The 22,668-nt window shown below is 44.9% G+C and overlaps 1 protein-coding gene across 1 annotated transcript in view; it reads right to left on the bottom strand.

The window, feature by feature from the left end:
* Nucleotides 1-20,779, bottom strand: part of RAMP3 (receptor activity modifying protein 3) — a 51,951-nt gene extending 31,172 nt beyond the window's left edge. The window contains exon 1 of the mRNA XM_088522386.1: nucleotides 20,669-20,779. Coding sequence (XP_088378512.1) covers nucleotides 20,669-20,720 — 52 coding nt within the window. The 5' untranslated portion in view covers nucleotides 20,721-20,779. The remainder of the gene's footprint in view (nucleotides 1-20,668) is intronic.
* Nucleotides 20,780-22,668: the final 1,889 nt, after the last annotated feature.

The following is a 22,668-nucleotide window of genomic DNA, read 5'->3' as shown; positions in this document are numbered from 1 at the left end:
TAAGCAACTTCCAAGCTACATTTCCATGCATTTGCACCTGAATCAATATTTGAGGGTAAAAAGGAGGGTAGTCTGACAATTGCTTGCAGGTTTAGGCATCTTAATACCAGATCACAGCAACTGCCTTCAACTTTTATTTATTTAACATACTGTAGTAGCAGGAATGACTGCCCCTAGCATCAGTACAATCAGATACTAAAGGATCAGTCAATTTAAAACTGGAGCAACTGGTACAATGACAGTGACTGCAAGAAGGGGAAATATACGTTTGCAAAGGTATTGTAAATGAAAATAAAAGATAAACAAAAGAGTAAAAAATAACAACAGAAAATATGAAAAACAAGAAACAAATCAAGCTTTTTATTAGCTTGTTTCATCCACAAGTCTCATGCATGAAAAAGGAAAATATGATCCAGATATTTACTGCAGCCTTTCACTGCCTAGCCTGTATTCTCCTTTGGTGATCAGAAACCCTCATTACTCACATTTCCTTTGTAAGTCTTAGATACTGAACAATTCGATCTTACAGAACAGTATCTGTATTTCTCTAGGTATTTAAGTGCTGCATAGATAAATCTACTACTTGCATAGATGGCATTAAAGACTGTTAAATTCACCAATCTTCCACCATTTTTCTTTATGTTTATTGTCTGTGTTACTGTTGCATTTCTGAGGTGAATAGGGATTTGGAAGTGTGAAGCTATATATTTCCCGACAAAGTTACCATACAACTTCCTCAAGGACCTTAGGAAGCTGACTTGTCCTCCCCCTGACACTCACTGTGTTTCGGATGCTTTTACTCTCGCCATGTTTTTAGGCCCACTTCATACCACTGCAAACTTTAGCTCTGGGTTATTTTTTAAAAATTGCTTCTCTGAGACCAGTTCTTATTTCAACTAATTACACCAGGATACTAACCCCTCAACAGAGATAACAAAAGGATAATTTAGCATAAAGTTGCTAAGTAGATGGGCAAGGTCTCAATTTCAAGCAAGAAGAAAAACTGTAATGCACTCAGGAAAGCAAAAATCAGCGACAATGGTCCCATCTCATGGAAGTTGTCACGGGCAGAGCCTAGAGAGAGCTCATCCGGCTGGGAGGCTTGTGGGGCTCCTCACACCAGGGAGGAGCACAAGGGGGCTGCGCTGCCTGGGAGGCTGAACCAGGAGCACAGCACCCTCTTTCCTGTCCAGGGGTTGCTGTAAAAGTGCAGAACGGAAAAATACCATTATTGGTACAAACTCTCGACTCCCACTTGGCCCTGGCCACAACGTGCATGGCTTGGGAGGTCATCCCTCCTTCTCACTTGCCTTCGCGGTGCGAGCAGCCTGGCTGGGCGGGAAGGCAGTCGCGACTGTGCCGCAGTGGGAAAGCAGCGTAGGAAATGAGGCAACCAAAGTTCACAGGAGAGGAATCTGCCCCAAAGGAAGGATGCAGGGAATAAACAGAAGCTGGCAATAAATATAGCGCTCAAAAGAAATACTACACCTGCATTCAAAGCTGGCCCAGAAAAAATATGCTTACATCAGAAGGTCAACAGGCAGAAGCAAGGTGGACTTGGAGGCAGGGAGGGAGGACCTCTTGTTGCCTCAGTGAGGCACAACATCAGCCTAGCTCCATGGAGCTCCTGCTCCATGTCAGAACTGGGCTACAGGGCAGTCTGAGTTGGGAAACACCAACGGGCCAAGCAGGGGGACATTGGTACGCAACGCGGCACATGTGAAGTTAGTTTTGCTACAGTGAGCTCTAAGGGAAAGTTCATGAATTTTCTCAGTGTGGACGATGATAATGCTGGTAAAGCAGAAATAGCCTTTAAAAAAAAAATCAGAGTTAACAGTTACAGAGTCTCTGTAACAAAGAGTCAGAAGAGATGCAGATGACTGACACTGCTGTTTGGGGCTAGGGAACAACCTTGAAATGGGAAGAGGATTCCCTATGTCCAAGAAGCTTTTTAGAGATCTAGGGTAACACAAAGGCCTCTTTGAACTTATCCTCTGCTTTGAGGCTGAATCCTTTTTTAATATTTTTTCATTTTTTCCTGTATCCAATATATGGAAGATCAATAGATATATTAGCCAAGGAAATTTAATACTCTAAAACTGGAGTTCAGTACTGTAATGTATTTTTAAGTATTTTTAAGTACTATGCTATTGCTTTTGAACTGGTAAGGTAATTTAAGGTGGTTAACAACTCTGGGTATTAGAGACCTCTTCCTGCAGAGCAAGAAAAGCATGAAAAGGAAGCAATTTCAGTTTTTTTTTTTTTTAATTCCATCAGTACAAATCAACAGGTAACATTACTGAAGGCATTGACTTCAGTGTCGTGTTGGTCCAGAATTCTTCAACTCTCCAGCAACTGTGAAGAAGCTGCCAATTTTTCTCAAGTCAGACTTCCACTGTGAATCTTTCAGCAGAAATACAAATCACCATCCTTCACATTCATTTGTAAAGTGCTTAAATCACTATTGGTGGCATAAAATAGGATTTGATAATTTTTGAACACCTTATGTCTAACTCCAGAATTGCTGGATAAGATTTCTACTACTTTACTTTAAACCAATATGTTTTAATTTGTCCTACTGATTAAATCACAGACTTAGGCAGTTATTTAGCAACTGACTGATCCTTTGGATCAGTATTATAATGGAAGTCCCGTGGCTCAATCTGAAATATCAAACAGTATTTTCTTCACAGCGGTGTATAACTGAAATATAACATTTCTTACAAACACTGACTTTCAGACAGTGGATAAAGTAAATGCGTTACAACAGAATCCATTGCCTGAAATAAACTCTCTTCACGCTCGTTAAGACTGGCGCAGACAAATAGGTTCCTTGCTGGAAAGCCAATTAAGATCCTTCCATAGACAAGAACTGAAGAAGAAAACAACATTTGTTTCAAGAGTAGAGAGGAAAGCCACAGCATTAGAAACTTTAAAGATGACTCTCAAGAATAACAGAGGGACCTCAGTCTGATTTAAAGTACCCTGAAGAGATTTCCAGAGAATTAACTCATTCAGCCAATACTCCAGCATACATCTAGTAGAGATGAGCAGGGCAGCTATCTAGACAAACGCAAACCACCCCTGCCTGTATTCACCCCTGTGCATGGTGAAAGGTATCTGCTGGACAACACTATGAGAAAGGTGCATCAGCAGATCATCATCGTTCACATTTTCTCCCCACCAAAGGCCTGTGAGCTCACAATTTTGGTGGAAAGCCCTTTGAACTCAGGACTCAAGGGATAGAAGGTGTTCAAGTGAATCCAGACCGCAGAGTCTAACAGCGCACCTGATTACCTAGAAGCATATACGTGATTTAATGAGTACTCATTACTGCAAACCAGGTGCCTGTCATTGGCCAAAGCAGCTGGAAAAGACATAAGAAAATGTAATACAGCATGTGGTTTACCTATAATAAAAGAGCCAAAGGTCAGCACAATATTGGCTCTACTCAATACCTATTTACCTGTGAATGAGATGTACAACCCCAGCCCCTTGAGACAAATAAGGACTTTAATCTGCTCCTCTGGAGCAAGCTTGGGGAGATTACTTTTTTTTTTTTTTCCTTAAATATCTTTGGGAAGGGGAAATGACCCACAAAGGTTTCAGAGACAAGGATCACAGCACACTCCTTCCTGAGGAAGTGTGTAAAACCATGTGATACTTCAAGACATTAAAAGTTTCTTCTTCCCTTGACTGGCAGAAACTTTAAATCAAGATAATGCCAGCACAGAAGGCTTGTGAAAATGATTTTCCCTTTTCTGCCTAGACAACAAAAATCCCCACCCCGAAAATCCCCTCTCTTGATGCTACATGTACTTCACTCAGGCACCTACTGCTATTACTAATCAATGTTCAATCATTACAGCAACTTGATTTTAAAGGAGTCATGTTTTCAAAGGAATCCAGACAGAATAAATATAAATATGACAGAATAAATTGGCTTGTATGTTTGAAGGTGGAGTTGTGTTTTACTTAAGCAGCCCAAGCCTTCTATCAGTGCTATCACCTATTCATAAATTACCACCATACTGAAGGTTTATTACAATTATGCCTAAGTAATAAAAACAAAGCACTTACTAAGTATGTTCCAATAAAAAAAAAAGTCTAATAATAATCTCTGTGTGACTGGGCTAAGATCAAAAGATGTTATAATAACAATAGATCAGCAGCACTTATATTTACATATGGAGAAAAGCAAGGATTGTGCTAAGAATATGTTAACAAGTATGGAAAATGAAAAACAAAATAAACGTATGGGAAAATATATCTTCCACTTTATCCCTTGAGATAACAGAACTGCTTAGGAGGCCACAAGAAATAACTCGTCATCACTTGTGGAATCACACTGAAACAGTGAACAGAGACAACCCAAAACAGCAAGTTTATATGAAGATCTTGAGATCCACATGTTCTTGTGTGCCATGAAGACTGATACTCTGTACAAAGTCCTCTGCTGCACAACACTACTGAATTCACTACCCAGGCCTTTTTCACATATGCTTTTTCTCATACTTTCAGCCTATGAATAATAAAAAATTCTTCAGTAATTTGAGAATAAAGCAAAAAAAAAATTGGGGTTACACAAATAAACATCTGCATAAAGTCAGCTACAAAAAAAGAAAAAAAAAAGTTATATCTTGTTATTCAGAAAGAGAATTAGATCTAACTGTATTATTGAGTGACCATCATCTCAGCTAGGGCTTCTGTTTTGTAACTGGAACATGAATTAGAGGCATTGGAGCCCACTGCTTAGTTCCACATAAATCTAACCTCACATCATTACAGCCTTTTCGTAACTCATTACTCTCACGGAGTAAGTGATGAGCTTTAACTCATCGCTGAGTTTAACTGCTGCTTAAAGAAAAGAGCATTCCATATACCACACGGTAAATTATTCCTGTATTCAGATCTTCCAGTCCAGAAAACAATTAAAATTGGATCAGAGACATAACCTGACACATATTAGTTATTCTCTATTGATTAGTAGAGCATAAAGGTTTGTTTACTATTACTGATATTTCATAGCAGTTTATCTCAAACTGCCTGCTTTCACTGCTTCAAAAACTTTCTTCTTAGGCTGAAATTTTCCATGGCTGGTTCTCATATCGGACTGAACTTTTTTTTTTCTCCTGAAGTCCAAGGAAAATCATTTTCAGGATTTTTGAAGCATGTAAAAAAAGTTGTAGGAAGGGGAGGAGAGAAGAACGACGATTTCTCTCATTTTGGAGAAATTATGACAATCATTCTTTTCCTTGCCAACTTAAAACTAGCTTTATCTTAAAATCCTACAGAAAGATATATTCCAAGGTTAGAAGGAATTCTTAGGATCTAGATTGACTTCTCCTGTAGCAAAAAGAGTATCTATCAATAACTTCTGTACCAAATCAGTAAGTTCCACTTATATGACATCATATTATCTATGACTTTTTCCAGTACAGATTTCAGGACTGCAAATGATGCAGGATCCTCCACTTCCCTCAGGTGGTATTTATTTTGGTGGTATTTTCTTTCCATCAAAATCTTTTAATGCTTTGGTAAGGCCTTTGCAATTACTACATGTTAATTGTTACATGATAAAGTACGAAGCAGCTGGGTAGGAAAGAAAACCCAAATATATAGATGCATGCTTAGCTTACAAGGGCCAAAAACTTGAGCAAATCTCCAAAGTATCAAACGTTCTTATGGTGTTACAGTGCATATTCTCTCTATTCTGCTCAGCTTCACAAGAAAGGCAAGAAAGAGAAAGACTTAGATCCTACTTTAACTAAATACTCATGAAAATCCCAGGCTTAAGCTCTAACATTATTACATTTGGGACATTATTTTGCTATTCTTAAAAAAAATAATTCAATGCAAGGAAAAAATATTTATTTCTAAAATGTTGAAATGCAGAAAGACATGAAAATACAAATATTTTGAGGAGTTTCGTTCTCCTTTGACCTTTCTTTCACATTGCTCTGACTCTCTTGGTATTTCTAGTTTACACTAGAGCTAGCTAAAGAGAAAAACAACAGGTACATGGCTGTTAAAGAAATGCAACTCTACTTCATTGCATATCACTATGTACTTTATGGCAGAACACTTTCTACACTGTAGCAAACAGACCCCTAGAAATTGTCCAGCAGCTAACAATGGCTGGCTCCCACACTCAAGAAGTGGGAAAGGGCTGTGTAAAACCCCCACTGACTCACCAAAAAAAAAAAAAGGTGGGGGGTGGGGCGCAAAGAGAAATTTCCCTCTGCAGGTCCATCAGACCTGCCACCAGGCAGCAGTAACCTGATGCAAATGTTGAGATAACCTTTGAGCAACTGGCCCCGTTCTTTCCAAATTACAGAACACGTCTTGCTACTCCAGAGCCAGCTGAATCTCTTTGGATAATCCGACTGACTGCAAGCACCTTCAAGGCCTCCTCCTGCCAGAGCAGGAGGATGTCTTGCTTACAATCTTTAAGATACTCTCTAGTGTCCAGGTGCAGAAACACAGGGTGAGCAAAAGAAAACAGTACAGCTGAAAACCAACATTTTACCTTTTTTTAGGTTCCTTCTGTCCCAGTTCTCTAAAGTTCAAGTCCAAGAGCTTAAGTCTTGAGAGAAACCTGAACTTCTGAGTCCTCCTGATGAACACTTAAGTGAATTCTCTAAGATGATGTTTCTGCCAAAGTTTCTCCCAGCAAAGCATCTCCTATGGCTGTCAACTCAATTTTCCTTCATACTGAGGGCACAAATGCAACATAGACCAAGAACACCATATCCTGTATCTAACGCATCTGAGACAACAGAAATGCAAGAATATTTTCTAAAGATTAGAATCTTTATCATCGATAAGGATGCATATGGAAACAAAACTCTGAATTCCCAAGAGAAGTGACAGCCACTACTGGCCAATATCAATCATATTGTTTCTTCTTGCACTGCCTGAAGAATTTTCTCCCAGATGATGCTCTCCAAAAGGGCAAATTAGTCACATTTATTAGGGTGTGAAAGTAATAAGACAGATGCTTTATTGTAGGGCGTGGTGTTTCTGCATAGCCTCTTGCTTGCTCAGCTGGATCTGGTTAGGTGGAGCAAGTAAAATTCTGTCTGTGAAAGGCCACAAATCTGGCTGTTGGCTTGCCATGGATAAAATATTATATTCCAGAGCTAAATTTAGGCCTACAGCTGTTATTCAGACATGGCTCTTGTTGAAGCAAATATGGTAGGTCTTGTCAAGCTGCTCTCAAGATGAAGGCTCAGACCCTCTCTCGCCTTCAGATCATTTCTAACAGCACCATGAGCCTTTCTTTTAATGCTTTAAAAGAGCAATGAGGCAGTCTCCTTTCTTCAGAAATCTTCCAGGGGAGTCAATACATTAATGGAGATCAATGCCAAAGAGTTCGGGGGAAGTTTTTTCTGACTCCACTTTTCTGCTCAAGTCTTTCATCATATCCACACATAGAATCATAGAATCATAGAATGCTTAGGGTTGGAAGGGACCTCTAGAGATCATCTAGTCCAAACCCCCTGCACACGCAGGGTCACCTAAAGCACATGGCACAGGACTGCATCCAAGCAGGTGTTGAAGATCTCCAGAGAAGGAGACTCCACAACCTCTGTGGGCAGCCTGTTCCAGTGCTCTGTCACCCTCACTGTTAAAAAAATTTTCCTTAAGTTCATGTGGAACTTTTGATGCTTCAGTTTCCGGCCATTTCCTCTAGTCCTATCAGTGGCCACCACTGAAAAGAGACCAGCACCATCCTCTGCACTCCCTCCCTTGAGGTACTTATATACACTGATTAGATCCCCTCTCAGCCTTCTCTTCTCCAGGCAGAACAGGCCCAGCTCCCTCAGCCTCTCCTCATACGGCAGATGTTCCAGGCCCCTGATCATCCTTGTGGCCCTGCGCTGGACTCTCCCCAGCAGCTCCACATCCCTCTTGTACTGTGGAGCCCAGAACTGGACACAATACTCCAGATGTGGCCTCACGAGGGCTGAGTAGAGGGGCAGGATCACCTCCCTCGACCTGCTGGAGACGCTCTTCTTAATGCACCCCAGGATCCCATTGGCCTTCTTGGCCACAAGAGCACACTGCTGCCTCATAGTCAACTTATCATCCACCATGACACCCAGGTCTTTCTCCGCAGAGCTGCTCTCCAAAAGGTCATTCCCCAGCCTGTACTGGTGTCTGGGGTTATTCCTCCCCAGGTGCAGGACCTTGCACTTGGCCTTGTTGAATTGCATGAGGTTTTTCACCGCCCAGTTGTCCAGTCTGTCCAGGTCCCTCTGGATGGCAGCACAGCCCTCTGGGGTATCGGCTACTCCTCCCAGTTTCGTGTCATCAGCAAACTTGCTGAGGGAGCACTCTGTGCCTTCATCCAGGTCATTGATGAATAAATTGAACAGGACTGGACCACGGACTGACCCCTGGGGGACCCCGCTAGCTACAGGCCTCCAACTAGACTCGGCACCGCTGATCACCACTCTCTGGGCCCTGCCATCCAGCCAGTTCCTAATCCATCTCACTGTCCACTCATCTATCCCACACTTCCGGAGCTTGCCCAGGAGGATGTTGTGAGGGACGGTGTCAAAAGCCTTGGTGAAGTCAAGATAGACGACATCCACTGCTCTCCCCTCGTCTATCCAGCCAGTCATTACACACATCCTTACCTGCTCTGGTCCTCCCTCCCAGATGAATCAAAAGCTATTTATGCAGCCTTTAAGGTCGCTCTACACATACAGTCACATTAATGTCATCTTTTATTTCACATTTTCCAATTTATCTCAACACAAGACTGTGAAAAGTCTCTTCCTTTAGAAAAACACACAGGTTGTTTTTGTAGGACCCTGTGCAAAGAGGGGCCATATAAGAAGTTAATAAGGTTGAGGTGACTAGGTACCTAATTTCGCTATTTGCTTCTGTGAACATAGCTTGCTACTTATGCTGAGTCACCATGCTCTTGCTGCAACCATGAGATAAGATATCAGACATGAAGAACTGGTAACTGCAAATAACGTATGCAGAAATTGCAGCTGTCTATAAAAACACAAACTTTTTCCTAAGACAACGCGGATCTCAGGGGCCGTCTAATAAAAGCTTGCTTTTCAACCCACCAGGTTGCGCGTGCATTATGGGGGATCCTGGCCATCCCGATCAGATTCCTTGTATCGTTCCATGGAATGATATCCTAAAAGAACCCCCCATTTGGCTACAAATGTGTATGGTAAAATGTGGAAATGGGCACAAAGTACTAGCAATGAGAATGGGGGGAGAGAAGCCCCCCATTCCATCTGTGGCATCCGTGCCAAAATTCCCTGTCCTCCAGGAGCTACCCAAAAATCCAATTTTACCACCCTATAGCCCCCAGGAAGCACAAATCCCCCCTGTGGTGCCGGATCAACACGGTGGTTCTGCCCAGGATGACCCTTTATCCCCACCCACACCAGAAGGGGTCAAACTTATGGCCCGGTGGGAACTGATGAAGCCATCTCTCCTGACTCCACCAGCTTCCTGGTATCAGTTTTACCCCTAAGGCAGGTCCCTGGAGGAAGTGGGAGCGCACCCTTCTCCACCACAGACCTGTATAACTGGGAGCAACAAAACCCTCCCTTCTCAAAAGATTGTGGGAGCATGATATCCCTTCTTAAATTTGTAATTTATAATTATCAACCCACATGGGATGATTGTCAGCAGCTCCTCCATGCCCTATTTACATTGAAAGAGAGGGAGAGAATATTAAGAGGAGCCAGAGAATTGATACCAGGTATAGAAGACCTGACCAAACATGGTCGTAGAAACGTTCAAGATGAACGTGCGCTCCTCCAACGGCCAGAGTGGGATTACCATACAGTGGACAGGTGAAGGTCCACTGAGTTGAATTGGCAGTTTCTGATAAAAGGGCTTCAAAAAAAAAAAAAAAAAAAAGAAAAAAAAAAACCACCAAGGCAACGATAGCAACAGTGGCAGCTTTACAAGCCACTCCACCCCATTGTCCTATAGATAGGAAGCTTCCCCAAGGAAGGGAAAGGAAGGATAATATGGGAACCACCCAGACGATCCATTCTTGACCGAGATCAGTGCGCAATTTGTAGAAAGGACATTGGAAAAATGAGTGTCCTTACCGAAATGTGCCACCAAACTCGCAAGAAATTCTATTTATGACAAAAGAAAATGATTGACAGGGCCAGGGCTCTGACAGCCCCAAGAGCCCAGGGTAACTTTGAAGGTTCGGAGGCAACCTGTGTCATTCGTTATTGGCACCGGAGTGTCACACTCAGTAACTTAAAGAACCGTTAGTCCCCTGTCCCAAGAGACAACTAGGGTACAGGGTGCCACCGGATGGATGGCAGCAGTTACGTAAAAGACAGAGTCCGGTATGCAGGGGCCGCAGTGGGGACACAAGAAGGCCAAGTAATATGGGCCCAAATCATTGCCGCATGGCAGTTCGGCACAAAGAGCTGAACTCATTGCTCTGACACCAGCGCTACGATGGGCAAGAGGAAAGGTGGTAAACATCTATACTGACAGCTGGTATGCCTTTGCCACTGCCCATGTGCATGGGCAGATATACAAAGAAAGGGGACTATTAACATCAGAAGGAAAAGGCATAGAAAAATAAAGAAGAGATCTCAGCCCTACTGGAAGCTGTGTGGGCCCCCCCGAGCAGTAGCTATTAGCCATTAGCCAGCACACCAAAAGGGAAATAGACCCCAGATACAGGGCAACACTCTAGCCAATACAGAAGCAAAACAGGTGGCTCAACAGCCAGTGGGGCCACTACAAATATTAACATTAATGCCTCAGACCCAGTGGCTGAAATACCCCCCCAAATATACTGAAGCCAAGAAAGATTTATGTAAAGGACCATCAAGGGGAAGAGGGAGATGCAGGATGGTGGTAGCTGCCAGGAAGAATACTGTGTTTATCTAAACAGATGGCAGAAACCTGGCTACGAGACTTCCACTCCAGCATGCACCTCTCCCCTAAAAGGGCACTTGAGTTAGTATGACCTCACCTCTGGATGTCAGGTCTATGCCAGAAGTTGGAGAGGATCTCCGCCCGATGTGCTACATGTGCTCAAGTGAATCCAAAAATATCCTCGTCAAACCAGGGGACTAAAGAAGTGGGGGACGCACCAGGGGTTTACTGGGAACTAGACTTTACCAAGATAAAACCCAGAGAGTTAGGATATAAGTATCTACTGGTATTCGTGGATACATACTCGGGATGAGTGGAGGCTTACCCAACAAAAGCAGAAACCACCGCTATAACTGCGAAAAAGCTCTTGCAAGAAATAATTCCTCGGTTTGGTTTACTACACGGTTAGTAGCAAAACGCTTGGAAATTACCTGGAAATTGAGGTGTATCTACCACTCCCAGAGTTCAGGAAAGGTAGAAAGAATGAACTGTACCTTAAAGGAAACACTTACTAAATGGAATATTGATACAGGGGCTAACTAGGTCAATTTGCTCCCAATGACGCTTTTACAAGCACAGTGCACCCCATATAAGATAGGACTATCCCCCTATGGAATACTCTGTGGGAGACCCCTGCCTTTGTTCCCCAAACCATGAGTATTACTAACAGCTCTCCAGTGTTCCTCCAGGCAGTACAAAAGGTACGAGAGTAGATACACCGAGGCTTGCGAGACCACTACGAGAGCCAGAAGCCTATACAAGAACCAGCTCACCCATACCAACCGGGGGACTTGGTGTACATCAAAAGGTTCTGAGCAGCATCATTGGAACCTTGGTGGACAGGGCCACACCAAGTGATACTTCACACTCCAACAGCGTTAAAGGTCGCCGGAAAAACTGCGTGGATTCATCACTCCCACGTGAAACTCCTCCTCAACCGAATCCAGATTCAGATAAGTGGACTATTTCCAAGGACCCTAGTAACCCACTAAGGGTCACAATATGGAGAAAATGAGTAGACAGATATGGGGAGCCTGGTTAATTTTAACAGTGTGTATGCAAACTTTGGGTTAAGATATGAGCACAGTCCTTATCGCCTCATTAACTGGAAATGGGAAATCAGGGATACTGTAAATGGGAAGCACAATCCAGGTAATAAGCACTAGTGATGCCCCTGAAATAACAATTGATTTATGCAAAATAGGGATACCCATATGACGAGCCTCAGCAACAGGAGGAACAGGGTACCAAACAGGGGGTCACGGGCAGCAGCGGCTCAGGGATGTGGTTCCCATTGTGGGGGAGGAATTACTACAGGAGGTACAATACTACATATGTCCTGCTATAGGAAATCCTGGGTGTCAAGGAGATGGCCAGTTTCACTGTGCCCGATGAGACTGTGGAACAGAATCCTCCTGGGGGCATCACGACCCTTTCATAAGAATAGAGTGGGGTGGAAGGGTAAATGCAGTATACCGGAACCTGCAAACCAATCCTTCTTAAACCCCAGTATTGAGGCTGATATGGAACAACCTGGGATACGGGCAGGGTGTGGGGACTACAGCTGTATGTCCACGGGCCTGACCCAGGGGTCTCCATAACAATACAGAGGCATTCCCCTACTTTTGAGAAAGATTGCTGGCTATGCCTAGATCCAAGACCCCCTTACTATATAGGCGTAGCTACTGAAGGCGCACCTACTCCCAGGAAGCACTCAGACGAGTGTACATGGGATCACCCCAGACTGACCCTTGGGGATGTGCAGGGAGCAGGACTATGCTTGATTGCTGCAGGGCGAGAGATACCCGCCTTGTACCAGAAAAATTGTAACCGAACATTAAGAGTTAATGTTACAAGAACCAGGTATTATGAGGCCCCTACAGGGGCATGGTGGGCCTGTACGAGCGGGCTGACTGACGGTGTAAACACCCAGTAACTTGAATCCTTGGGCACAGGGCCTGATTTCTGTGTATTATTATATATTCTACCCTAAATGTATTTGTATGGCGGGGATAATGGAAGGGCCCACCTGAGCTACATTGAACATCATCATGGGAGAGAGAAAAGAGCTGCCCCTATCTTAATTGAATGTGGAAAAAAGGACAGGCCCCCTGGGAGAAATACAGGAACGTAGTCAGGGAGTGCAGAGATGCGACAAGGAAAGCTAAGGCACGTCTGGAAGGCAAGCTGGCAAGGGACGTTAAAAATAACAAAAAAAAATTCTTCAAATACATTAACAGCAAAAGGAAGATCAGGGAGAACGTGGGTCCGCTGGAGGACGGGATGGGCACCTTGGTTACAAATAACACAGAAAAAGCAGAGTTGCTCAATGCCTTCTTTGCTTCGGTGTTTACCAAGGGCAGCCCTTTAGAGCCCCAGGCCCTAGAGGCAAGAGAAGAAGCGGGTGGAGAGGAAGACTTGCCCTGGGTAGAGGAAGATTGGGTCAGAGAGCACCTAAGGAACCTCGATACCCACAAATCCATGGGCCCTGATGGGATGCACCCCAGAGTGCTGCGGGAGCTGGCAGATGCCATAGCTAAGCCGCTCTCCATCATCTTTGAAAGATCCTGGAGAACGGGGGAGGTGCCGGAAGACTGGAAGAAGGCCAATGTCACGCCAGTCTTCAAAAAAGGCAAGAAGGAGGACCCAGGCAACTACAGGCCAGTCAGCCTCACCTCCGTCCCCGGAAAAGTGATGGAACGGCTCATACTGGCCGTTGTCTCCAGGCACATGGAGGACAAGAAGGTGCTCAAGAGTAGTCAGCATGGATTCACCAAGGGAAAATCTTGCCTGACTAACCTGATAGCCTTCTATGATGAAATGACCGGCTGGATAGATGAGGGGAGAGCGGTGGATGTCGTCTATCTCGACTTCACCAAGGCTTTTGACACCGTCCCTCACAACATCCTCCTGGGCAAGCTCTGGAAGTGTGGGATAGATGAGTGGACAGTGAGATGGATTAGGAACTGGCTGGATGGCAGGGCCCAGAGAGTGGTGATCAGCGGTGCAGAGTCTAGTTGGAGGCCTGTGGCTAGCGGTGTCCCCCAGGGGTCAGTCCTTGGTCCAGTCCTGTTCAATTTATTCATCAATGACCTGGATGAAGGCACAGAGTGCTCCCTCAGCAAGTTTGCTGATGATACCAAACTGGGAGGAGTAGCCGATACCCCAGAGGGCTGTGCTGCCATCCAGAGGGACCTGGACAGACTGGACAACTGGGCGGTGAAAAACCTCATGCAGTTCAACAAGGCCAAGTGCAAGGTCCTGCACCTGGGGAGGAATAACACCAGACACCAGTACAGGCTGGGGACTGAGCTTGTGGAGAGCAGCTCTGCGGAGAAAGACCTGGGTGTCATGGTGGACGACAAGTTGACCATGAGGCAGCAGTGTGCCCTCGTGGCCAAAAAGGCCAATGGGATCCTGGGCTGCATTAAGAAGAGCGTCTCCAGCAGGTCGAGGGAGGTGATCCTGCCCCTCTACTCAGCCCTGGTGAGGCCGCATCTGGAGTACTGTGTCCAGTTCTGGGCTCCACAGTACAAGAGGGATGTGGAGCTGCTGGAGAGAGTCCAGCGCAGGGCCACAAGGATGATCAGGGGCCTGGAACATCTGCCCTATGAGGAGAGGCTGAGGGAGCTGGGCCTGTTCAGCCTGGAGAAGAGAAGGCTGAGAGGGGATCTAATCAGTGTATATAAATACCTCAAGGGAGGGAGTGCAGAGGACGGTCATGGTATCTTTTCAGTGGTGGCCACTGATAGGACTAGAGGAAATGGCCGGAAACTGAAACATCAAAAATTCCATAGGAACTTAAGGAAAAATTTCTTAACAGTGAGGGTGACAGAGCACTGGAACAGGCTGCCCAGAGAGGTTGTGGAGTCTCCTTCTCTGGAGATCTTCAAAACCCGCTTGGATGCAGTCCTGTGCCACGTGCTTTAGGTGTCCCTGCGTATGCAGGGGGGTTGGACTAGATGATCTCTAGAGGTCCCTTCCAACCCTAAGCATTCTATGATTCTATGATTCTATGATTCTAATTCCATTACTGGTTGGGGCAGGAATAGCTGGCTCCACTGCGGTCGGGCCTTCTGCATTAATCACTCAAAAACAGGGATTGCAGGACTTAAGCTTACGTGTATCCCAAGATATGAGATATATGGAAGAGACAGTGGGAATATTGGAAAATCAAGTGGACTCTTTAGGTGAAATAGTCCTCCAAAATAGAAGAGGACTAGACCTTCTCTTTATGAAGCAAGTAGGCCTATGTGTAGCTCTTGGAGAAATGTGCTGCTTTTATGCAAACCAGTCAGGAATCATTAGGGAAACATTAGCCATTGTGCGCAGAAATCTAAAAGAAAAATATTACCACGGGACACAGGAACAGAATCTGTTCCAGTCGTGGTATAACGGCCTCTTTGAAGGCACAGAGTGCTCCCTCAGCAAGTTTGCTGATGAGACCAAACTGGGAGGGGTAGCTGCTACCCCAGAGGGCTGTGCTGCCATCCAGAGGGACCTGGACAGACTGGATGACTGGGCAGTGAAAAACCTCATGTAATTCAACAAGGCCAAATGCAAGGTTCTGCACCTGGGGAGGAATAACCCCAGACACCAGGACAGGCTGGGGAATGACCCTCTGGAGAGCAGCTCTGCAAAGACCTGGGTGTCATGGTGGATGGCAAGTTGACTGTGAGGCAGCAGCATGCCTTCGTGGCCAAGAAGGGCAATGGGATCCTGGGGTGCGTTAAGAAGACCATCTCCAGCAGGTCGAGGGAGGTGATCCTGCCCCTCTACTCAGCCCTCGTGAGGCCACATCTGGAGTATTGTGTCCAGTTCTGGGCTCCACAGTACAAGAGGGATGCAGAGCTGCTGGAGAGAGCCCAGGACAGGGCCACAAGGATGATCAGGGGCCTGGAACATCTGCCGTATGAGGAGAGGCTGAGGGAGCTGGGCCTGTTCAGCCTGGAGAAGAGAAGGCTGAGAGGGGACCTGAGCAGTGTATATAAGTACCTCAAGGGCGAGAGTGAAGAGGATGGTGCTGGCATCTTTTCCCTGGTGGCCACCAACAGAACTAGAGGTAAAGGCCACAAACTGAAGCACCAAAATTTCCACATGAACTTAAGGAAAAATTTTTTAACAGTGAGGGTGACAGAGCACTGGAACAGGCTGCCCAGAGAGGTTGTGGAGTCTCCTTCTCTGGATATCTTCAAAACCGGCTTGGATGCAGTCCTGTGCCACGTGCTCTAGGTGACCCTGCGTGTGCAGGGGGGTTGGACTAGATGACCTCTAGAGGTGCCTTCCAACCTTAAGCATTCTATGATTCTATGAACTGGTACCCATGGCTCACCACCCTTATGTCCGCAATAGCTGGTCCCATAATGTTCTTATTTTTATGATCATTATCCCTTGCATCTTAAAATGCATCCGCAGCCATATCGCTAGTACAATTTCAGAGGCAAAAATAATGGTCACGAGGATGTACTATAACCCACTCCCAGGAGAAGAGTAGTACCTCAATGGTTTGAGGTAGGGGACAACAGCCAGTGGGGAAATGTAGGACCCTGTGCAAAGAGGGGCCGTATAAGAAGTTAATAAGGTTGAGGTGACTAGATACCTAATTTCGCTATTTGCTTCTGTGAACATAGCTTGCTACTTATGCCGAGTCACCCTGTTCTTGCTTTTCGCTATCTGCTTCTGTGAACATAGCTTGCCACTCATGCTGAGCCCCCCATGCTCTTGCTCCAACCATGAGATATCAGCCGTGAAGAACTGGTGGCTGCAAATAACGTATGCAGGAGTTGCAGCTGTCTATAAAAACACAAAGTTTTTCCTAAGACGACGTGGATCTCAGGCAAACTGTAAGAGGTCCGCCGCCGGCCAGCTAATAAAAGCTTGCTTTTCAACCCACCAGGTTGAGCATGCGGGTGATTGTTGAGATTACAGACTAACATTTTCATAAACTGCAAAGATAGATATTTCTACACTGAAGTAACAGTTCATGAAGTTCATGCAAGTTTTTGCTAAAATAAAAAAGGGCAAATTAAAGCAGACTTCATTACTATGGTGAAAAATAATCAGTTTACAAACCTAAATGGGTACCTAATTGGCTTTCTTTATACTTTTCTGTCAAGCAATACTTTTAATAGTAAAGACACAGATGGTAGCAAATTGTATTTAGAAAAAGCCCCCCTCACTGCATTTCTTTCCATAGCGGAAGACACAGGTATTTGATGTGTTTGCCACTATTCCAAGGCATGAATCATCTCTGTTATCAGTAAAGGTGGGGAAAACTGAAATAACAAATCACACTTAAACCTCTGGTGCTGCAATGTTTAAATACAGCATAATGGGCAAAACCTCCCAACAGCTCCCTCGAGCTGAGCCAGTCAGAGCTGCTTCCCAAAACCCTGTGGTTTGCACCTATCTGCACATGCAGCACTTCCTTTCTACCTACTTATCTATCTTCAATCTGCAGCCTCTGAAGGTTTGACTTCCACATTTGGCTGAAACAAATCTAGAAGCTGAAACCTAAGACCTCAAAGGGTCTGCTATCTAGGCAGGGAAACCTCATCGCTGTAAAAGCAAGCAGTTATGGCCACATGTTTCAGGTTTGCATCTCAGTTATATTGGCGAGACTCAGCAGTGGCCTCATTGAATTTAATGAAATGGTGACAGCACAGTTAAATCAGGATCACAAAGCCCACTTTTGTCCTATCTTCAACCTGGAGTTAACTTCAAGGGCAGTGAACGTCATTCTTCCTCATTTCTGGGACATTCTATGCTCTGTGCTACCACCTACAGTCCATTTGCAGCCATTTCAGATAATTAGCTTGAAAAAGGCAGAAAATACTCCTGCTCTCCCTGTCAAGTGCACACAGCACAAATCCGTCAGCTGTTGTCCGGGCAGACTTCAATGAAAGGTTGACAAAAAAAAAAAAAAGATACTCAGAGGCAATAGAAAAAGTGAACGATGGTGGAAACAAGTTGAAAGTAGAGGTTTGCACTTACACTTGTAGCTTTGCTGCAGAAATCGTGATGCTGATAGGGCCTGCAGACAGGGCCTGCCGAGTATCTTCCCATTCATTTGGCATCTAAAAACCTTGTATATACTTGGAAAATAAAGCCTTGCTTTGGTAAAGCAGTGTTTTTACTAAGGCTGTCTGGTCTTGCTTCAAAATCAGATGTTCTGCCTTGCAAAGATTTGTTTTATATACACACACGCCAGAGTCTACTACATGCAGCACTCCCACACTGGGTTTCCCTTCCTTCTTTCCATTCTTTGCAGCTGCAGAACAGCATGGCAGATTCAATAACAAAATGATAGGAAAAAATGCTTGGTTTTCAAACTTCGACCTAATAAAATTGTTTGCTCATTTGTTTTTCCTTTTTAGAGTCCAAACGTCCCAGGAATTACAGATGCCCAGCTCCACACAAGGGTAACCCGAGATCTTACAGATTTCAGATTTTAGTACTCGTGAAATCTGCATGGGAAAACTTTTCAAGACTGTACCTATCATGCAATCTCTGTCTCTTTCTAGAAGTGTGTTTTTGTGTATATGTGTGTGTGTGTATATATATATATGGAGAAAGACTCCTTCAGAATTTAAATTAAAAAGTAATAACAAACGCAGCCTTAATCTGATAGCACCTTTCACCTTATATAAAATAGTACCACTGAAATGCAGACATTACCTAAAGGATGAAGGAGCGAATGTACGGACAAGTATATGATAACAGCAGTCACTTGTGTACAAAACTACTTACTCTGTTAAATGTTATGGCGAAGCCCTGAAGTTTCATGCCTCACTTTCCACACATAAAAAGAGAATGTTATAAGGCATTATGAGATTGGATGAGTAGGTAGATACCTTCTAAGAATCTAAGACTCTGCTAAACAAAGGATGAGGATTTCACCTGACGGCTCAAGTCTCCAGCTCCTCTGTCATTTGGGATGTTATCAGCACTTCAGAAGGGAATCAGCATAGATCATCTGTCTGCATAGCAGCTGCCTCAGCTCACAGCTTCCCCACACACACATCACAGAAAATCCAGCTTCTTCTGCAATTACAGAGCTCCCGGGGAGCAAAAACACTGCCTGCTTTGCCATCTTGGCTGAGGAGTGATAACACTCAGCAGATGGTTCTGTATAGTGGTAATGTTGGAGGAGCAGAACAGACAGATCTGCAGAAAGCAGCAGTTTTCAGTTTAGAGAAAGAAGCCTCAGTCCCTACACACACGGAATTCCTGCCAAATTCAGCAAGAGCATTGTGGCAAGATTTTTACCTTAAAGGCAACATTCGCAGGTCTCCAGAAGCCATTAGGAAACATTGAGGAAAATACAGTCAATTCAAGTGAAAATCCTTCACAATATAAAAGCACATTTATATTAATTGAGAAAGAACAACTTTTGTTTTCTTCCACTTAAAGCATTCCTTATTATAAGCCTTGACTTCACATACTAAAACTTTCAGAACTCTTAAATGACTTTTCCACCAGGAAATTAGTCTGATTTCATTTTGCTCTTGAGTGCACCTATCCTTTCAAACTTCGATCAAATTTAATATATTATTAGTTAACGAGTACTCTAAAAACCCATTCTTCTGCAATATTATGTTAGGAAAACAACTAGCATAAGCAAAAATGCCTAACACAAGACACGGGCTAGTGTCTCCCTGGTGAAAAATGTTCCAAGCTTTCTGAGCTGCAAGGGACATGACTCCTCACTTCACTCATCCTCTGAAATCTTCAGTAATCAGGTTCGTATTGTAAAAGTCACAGTAGCATCTTGATCCCCACTCAAAAATTTGACTGCTGGGTTCCTTAAATTAAACACTGAAGAAATAAATCAAGTCAAGCCAGGTGTTGGCCTTTTTTATTCATTTTTTCCAGATAAGAAATAACAACAACAACAACAGAAAAACAAACAAACAAACAAACAAACAAACAAAAAAACTCTGAGTAATCAAAGTAAGATTTTAGCAATCTTTGAGTCATAGAGAATCAGAAAATTTAAGCACTGGACATATCAATCTTTTTACAGACCAAACTAATGTTATGCCACTGTTATGCCATTGAATTCTGTCCAAAACAACTCTCCATTCATTTCTAGGTCTTTTCAAACAAAGATCTCCAGTATTTGCCAACACTGCACTTTGGAAAGGGCCTAAGTTAGCAAGGAAAGTCAGAGAGTCCTCAGATAACCCTTCTAAACATACAAAGCCCGATCCTCATCCCTATTCGTGAGTCACGTCTCTGGGTCTGCTGTGGAGTTCGAAAAGACTCCTCCACGCAACCTTAATCTCATCTGCAGCACATCAGATATGGCCTTTCCATAGCAAGCTACTCAACAAGAGAAAAGCAAACTACTTCCAACAGCAGGGCTAATCCTGAAGCGGATGAGTGCAGCCCTGTGCAGTTCCTGCACTTTCACAGGCAGCTGCAGCAGCAGCCCGACTGCCTGAAGCCTTCACTCACAGCAGAAAGGCAGTGTGCTTCCCAAAGGCGAAACCTGCCCTCCCAGTAGCAGATTTGGGTTCCGGTTGCTAAATAACGCCAAAAAGTGGGGAGATCATTCTACTAAGGGGCGGGGGGCAAACTGTCAAGGCATCGGACAGTATTTCTGAGCTCATCCCATGGCCTCCTGTGGGATGTGCGACCAGGGACCCCCCCAAATCTGCCACGGCCCCTCGCCGCCCCGAGGCCGCGCTCGTAGCGCCGGCGATGCTTCGCGCCTTCCTGGGACCTCCGTCTCGTCCCGTCCCGTCCCTTCCCGTCCCGTACTGGCACTCACCCCACAGCAGCAGGACGGGGAGCTGCCGCTGGCGGCGGCCGGGCACCGGCATCCCGGCGCGGAGGGCGGCGAGGGGCCGCGGAGCGCGGAGCCCTCATGAGGCGACCGCTCCGCAGGCGCGCAGGACCCGGTCCCGCCGCGAGGGCTCCTCCTCACGCCCCACACGGCGACGGAGGCGGCGCGGAGGGGCCGCCAGGCTCCCAGCGCCGCCGCTCACGGAAGGCAGCAGCCTGGGAGGGAGCTGCGCGCGAGCGCGGGCGTGTGCACGGCTATGGGAGCGCGCCTGCGAGGCGGGCATGTGCGCGCCAGCTCTGTGCGCGGGTGCGCGTGGCCGTGTAAGTGCGTGCAGGTGCGCGCGGGTGTGTGTGAGCCTGCACGCAGGTATGCGCGCACTGAGCGTGTGTTCCCGCCTGCGAGCGCTGCCGGCCCTCCGGGGAGCGCTTGCCCCCCGGTCCCGGCAGACCGAGCAGCCTCCCCGCTCCTGCTGCGGCACCCTGGCAGTGGCGACCAACGTGGGGCCACCGAGGTTGTCCCCTCTGCACATACCCCACTCAGAGCCTCCATGGTCTAGGTGGCACCAACACGGTTGCTCTCTAGCTTTCCAAAGCTGGTGCCAATGCCAGCACAGAAGAGCCAGGAGCTTGAAGAAAACACTTAATGTGTTTCACTGTTGCTGTTTCATCTCTGTATGACTCTGTCCTTTGGGAGACTGGCAGTACTCCTGCTTTTCATCAGGATTTGGGACTGTGTTCCTGGAGTTTGCTCTTGAGAAACCAACTTCACCAGCAATGAACCACCAAACCGAGAAGCTGCTAATGAAGCCTCTTCTGGACTGGGAATATCTGTGCTGCTAAGTTTTAGCAAGAAGCCAGAGGGGTGGTTGAGGTACAGGAATGTTCAGCCTCAGGAGTGGTGTTTCAGCACAACATAACATTACTGCTGTTGTTAAAGGCAAGCTATACCACAAAACTGTAAACTCCAAAGAAAACTAATGACCTACACAAGAGCGTATGCACCTTTCTGTGTCAAAAGGATTGTTTGCACTGATTTTAAACACCATAATGGGAGAGTAACTTCCAAACTCTTTGGCAACTTCCAGGTAGCATGCTGCAGGATTGTCTGCTTTGCACATGTATCTGAAAGCAAAGTACCCAATGTGCAGACTAAAAGTAGCCATCTAATTTGCTCTCTTACCTAGGCAGAAGGCAATGGAAAAGCTTGAGGAACCACAGAGAAAATTTTGAATCCAATGTGTTGAAATATCTCCACAGACATTTAAGTGTGTACTTTATAATGATGTGTGTACATTACCAAAAGATTCAGGCAGCACTTCCCATTTTATATATGTGGCTGTTACAAATAGAGATGAAAGTAAAACCTTAAAGCAGAACAATAGCTAAAATATATAGGCAAATGCACTGATTTAGAAATGTTCAAGTTATAGTAAATCACAAGCAAACTATGCTAGCCTTTATTTTCAACAACATGTATCAAAATGAGTAATTCTGACATGCAAGTACATCTGAACAAAATTGTGGCAATAGAACGAGATCTTGATTTTCACATAAGAACAGACATGGATTAGAGGAGTCTTTACATGTGTGTGCATGATGTACACACATATTTATGCCACATAGGGCATACTTAAGATACATGTGAATTTGCTCTGTGATATCAGAGGGGCCCTTGATGCTGAGACTTAGACATCTAAGTGATATGTACATATTTCAAAATGCTCTCATTTTCTGAGATGTTGAGCTATCCAGCTCTTACCTGGCAGCCTTCCCATTAGCAGAAAATGTGTACTCTGTTTAGAGGAATTGGAACACTCAGATATTTCATTAGTTTTCTGGTATTTAGAAGTGCATTCATGAAAAAGGGAAGGAAAGAAAGAGAAAAAAAAAGATCAAGGTACTGTCATGCACCATCAAGGCTAATATTATGGCTAGTAAAAAATGGCTTCAGAAATGTCATGATGGACATCAAGGTAGAGTAGATAT

The sequence above is a fragment of the Tinamus guttatus genome, unplaced genomic scaffold, assembly GCF_059628265.1.
Source record: "Tinamus guttatus ecotype Peru unplaced genomic scaffold, ASM5962826v1 Tinamus_guttatus_pri_ptg000151l, whole genome shotgun sequence".
In the NCBI taxonomy this organism is placed as follows: Eukaryota; Metazoa; Chordata; class Aves; order Tinamiformes; family Tinamidae; genus Tinamus; species Tinamus guttatus.
This window is presented reverse-complemented; position numbering and strand designations above follow the sequence as displayed.